General features: G+C 61.1%; 1 protein-coding gene across 1 annotated transcript in view; it reads right to left on the bottom strand.

Moving 5' to 3' along the window:
• Positions 1-346: 346 nt before the first annotated feature.
• Positions 347-3,799, bottom strand: part of COMT (catechol-O-methyltransferase) — a 3,987-nt gene continuing 534 nt past the window's right edge. Inside the window, exons 2-4 of the mRNA XM_010834918.1 lie at positions 3,572-3,765; positions 3,231-3,362; positions 347-1,173 (exon numbers count right to left, since the gene is read on the bottom strand). Of these exons, the coding sequence (XP_010833220.1) occupies positions 973-1,173; positions 3,231-3,362; positions 3,572-3,765 (527 nt within the window). The 3' untranslated portion in view covers positions 347-972. The remainder of the gene's footprint in view (positions 1,174-3,230; positions 3,363-3,571; positions 3,766-3,799) is intronic.

The raw sequence follows: 3,799 nt of genomic DNA, 5'->3' as shown, positions 1-3,799 counted from the left end.
AGAGGTGTGTGAGTGTGTGAGACTGTGACTGTGAAAGTGAGATACTATGTAAGTGGCTGTGTGACTGTTGCACTATGAAACTGTGACACTGTCATCCTGTGTGACACTGTACGTGTGTTACTGTGGGACACTTCACGTGTGTGTGACACTGCACGTGTGTGTGTGAGGCTGTGACACTGCACGTGTGTGTGTGAGGCTGTGTGTGACACTGCACGTGTGTTTGTGACTGTGTGACACTGCACATGTGTGAGGCTGTGACACTGCACGGGTGTGTGTGAGGCTGTGTGTGACACTGCACGTGTGTTTGTGACTGTGTGACACTGCACATGTGTGAGGCTGTGACACTGCACGGGTGTGTGTGAGGCTGTGTGTGACACTGCACGTGTGTTTGTGACTGTGTGACACTGCACATGTGTGAGGCTGTGACACTGCACGGGTGTGTGTGAGGCTGTGTGTGACACTGCACGTGTGTTTGTGACTGTGTGACACTGCACATGTGTGAGGCTGTGACACTGCACGGGTGTGTGTGAGGCTGTGTGTGACACTGCACGTGTGTTTGTGACTGTGTGACACTGCACATGTGTGAGGCTGTGACACTGCACGGGTGTGTGTGACTGTGTGACACTGTGCACATGTGTGAGTATGGATGTGTGTGACACTGCACGTGTGTGTGTGGCTGTGTGTGACACTGTGCGCGCGCGCGTGTGTGTGCACGTGTGCACACGGCACTCACGGCCACGGCTTGCCTAGCTGGTCTTCTCAGGCAGGCACCTTCCTTCTAGATGGACTGCCACGATTCTGGAAGGGGAGCTGGTCGTGCTCGGGGCAGGCCAGCCTGACAGCCTGGAGCTGAGAAGGGGCGGCCGCGGGGCTGCTGCCCTGAGGAATGACCGGCGCCAGGGACGCATGCGCCCAGGGCTGGGGCCGCCTCACCCTTCAGGGCCAGGCGTGGCGGGGCACCCCGAGTGGGGCTCAGGGCCGAGCAGGGCCGCTCAGGCCCTTGTAGACGACCTTCTCCAAGCCGTCCACCACCTTGGAGTACTCCAGGTACGAGCTGAAGTGCGAACATTCGAAGCGGCTGTTCCCGCGCACGTACTCCAGAAAGTCGGGCGCCCCAGGGTAGATGACGTTGTCAGCCAGCAACACTGTCCCCTCCCGCAGCAGGCCGCACTCCTGTGGGGACAGATGCAGGGCTGGAGGGCATGAGGGCAGCCTGGCCGGAGGGGGTGGGGGGTGGGGTTGGGGGCGGCCCCACCCCAGCCCCTCCAGGCAGTGGCCACTTCGAGGAAGGGCTGAGCAGGCAGGGGGGGCCCTCAGGCCCTAGTACTGCACATGGCGCACAGGAGGGGCTCACTGCATGCTGGGGGGCGTGAGAGTGCAGATGGCGGGGACCATACTGCGGCCAGTGGGTGACCAAGGGCCGTGGGTGCCAGGAACACGGCCTCCTCCAGGTCACCGAGATGCCTGATGACCCATGCGGGGGCCGCTGGCATTGGTCACTGGAGGTTCAGTAGAGCCCGACCAGGGAGACCCTGCAGGGTGGGGAGGCAGACCTCCACACCCACAAGCCTGCCCCTCAGGTCCACCCTGAGGCACCCCAGTCTCCACCAGCGCCTGGGCAGTCGGCCAGCATGTCAGGCCTGGCTCTACAGAGGGAGGGGCAGCTGCACTTCCATGCCCCGCCAACCTCACCCCCAGTCTCTCTAAGCCAGAGGAGGAGCTGCTCAGTGTGTGTGAAACTTGCTCAGTTGTGTCTGACTCTCTGCGACCCCATGGACTGTAGCCCACCGGGCTCCTCTGTCCATGGGATTCTCCAGGCAAGAAACGGGAATGGGTTGCCATGCCCTCCTCCACGGCAACTTCCCAACCCAGGGATGGAATCCAGGTCTCCCACATTGCAGGCAGATTCTTTACCATCTGAGCCACCAGGGAAGCCCTGCTTAGGTTACATCAAAAACCGAAAGGAAATGTTTCCCTGGGAAAGAGGTGAAGGGACAGCCCAGCTGCTGCGCTAGAAGATCACAGCTTTCTCTAATGATCATTAAAGTGGCAAAAAAATAAAAATCCCCCAAAAGGAAAGCCAAGTCAAGCAGGAGGCCCCAGGCGTGTCTTAAGTTGCCAGTGAGACCACAGAGATGGACGGGGATCCCCTGGTGACTTAGGAACACGGGGGCCACTGGAGTGGGTGCAGCCCTCAAATCATCCTGGTAGCGGCTGCCTCCCTTCCATGCCTGGGCCCTGAGGCCGGAGTGGAAAACACAGCTGTGAGGTCAGTGAGGTTGGGATAACAACCCATGAGCCAGAATCTGAAAAAAGTGGGCCTCTGAATCATGGAGTGTTTCTCCTAAAAAAGGAACTTCCCCGTGATACAGATGAGGAAGGGCCACTGGGAGCAGCAGCCCGGCCTGCCCAACCCCAGGAGCAAACACTCAAGGTGAGCTGGGGCTCAACACGTGGGGCACTGAACCCATGGGTTAACCTCGGAGGAGGCAATGCAAAGGCCGGCCGCCTGCCCGGGGACGGAGCCCTGGAGTGTCTGACCAGAGCCGTGTGCCAGCACTCAGAGGACCAGAGTGGGGTCCCCTGTTCCCGAAGCCCCTCCTTCCGCCCTGGGTGCGGCTTCAGGTCACGAGGGTGCCAGGCCTCACCATCCTTCGTCTCTGGCCGCCCTGCTGTAAGGACACCAAGAAGCCCGTGGAGAGGCCTGAGCGATGGGGACGAAGGCCACCTGCCCTTCCAGCCCCTCGCCCAACCAAGGCGGTGTGGCCAGGCCAAGGCAGAGCCAACTGCAGAACACGCCTTCCCTTCTCTTGAGATGACCAGCCGTGAACAAGTGGTTCTGAGAAAGCTGTTAGGTTCCTAGTTGCCAAGGCCAGCAGGGCTTCCCTGGTGGCTCAGATGGTAAAGAATCTGGCCACAGTTCAGGAAACCTGGGTTCAATCCCTAGGTCAGGAAGATCCCCCTGGAGAATCCCATGGACAGAGGAGCCTGGCGAGGACAGTCCGTACGTGGGTCACAAACAGTAGGACGCAACAGAACTAACACGTCCGCTTCCAAGGGCAGTATCTGCTGCTTTCTACGGATGCAGGCCGTCCACGTATGCTCCCCGAGGCCCACGCGCCCCGGCCCAGGCCCCCATGCCCCTCTGTGTCCCGAATGCACACAGGCCAGCCCATAGCTCCCCAGCCAACCTCTGCAGGGCCCGACCTGGCCACAGACACAGGGCTCACCTCCAGGAGAAGCATGTCCGGCAGGTAGCGGTCCTTCCAGTGGTCGAGAAAGACCATGTCCAGGGTGTCCACATCATATTTCTTCTTCAGCTGGGGGATGATGTCCTGGGATGCTCCAAGAACAACGGTGACCTGGAGCAGCAGACCCCCACCCAGTGAGCCTGGGGGTCCCGGGAGACAGGTCCCACTCTGCCCCACCTCTGGAAGTCTCCCGCCCTGCAGACAGGGCTGCCAGCCAGGTGAGTAAGCATGGCTTGGAGCCGCTGGGGTATGACCCCAGCCCTCCTGGCCCTCGGAGCCTGTGCCCACATCCGTCCACCACCTCAGGGACAGCGCCGCACCTTGTCCTGCAGGCCTGCAAACTCCACCATGCGCTGGGTGATGGCGGCATAGTCGGGATTGAACTCGATGGTGAGCAGCCGGGCTCCGGGCAGCAGCAGGCGGGCCATTCGCACCGCCGAGTAGCCGCAGTAGGCGCCCAGCTCCAGCAGTACGGACGGCTGCTGTTCCCTCAGCACCCTGTCCACGATCTGGCCTGCGGAGGTAGTGGGGGGCGCCGGGGGTGATCA

The sequence above is a fragment of the Bison bison genome, unplaced genomic scaffold (assembly GCF_000754665.1).
Source record: "Bison bison bison isolate TAMUID 2011002044 unplaced genomic scaffold, Bison_UMD1.0 scf7180017845480, whole genome shotgun sequence".
In the NCBI taxonomy this organism is placed as follows: Eukaryota; Metazoa; Chordata; class Mammalia; order Artiodactyla; family Bovidae; genus Bison; species Bison bison.
This window is presented reverse-complemented; position numbering and strand designations above follow the sequence as displayed.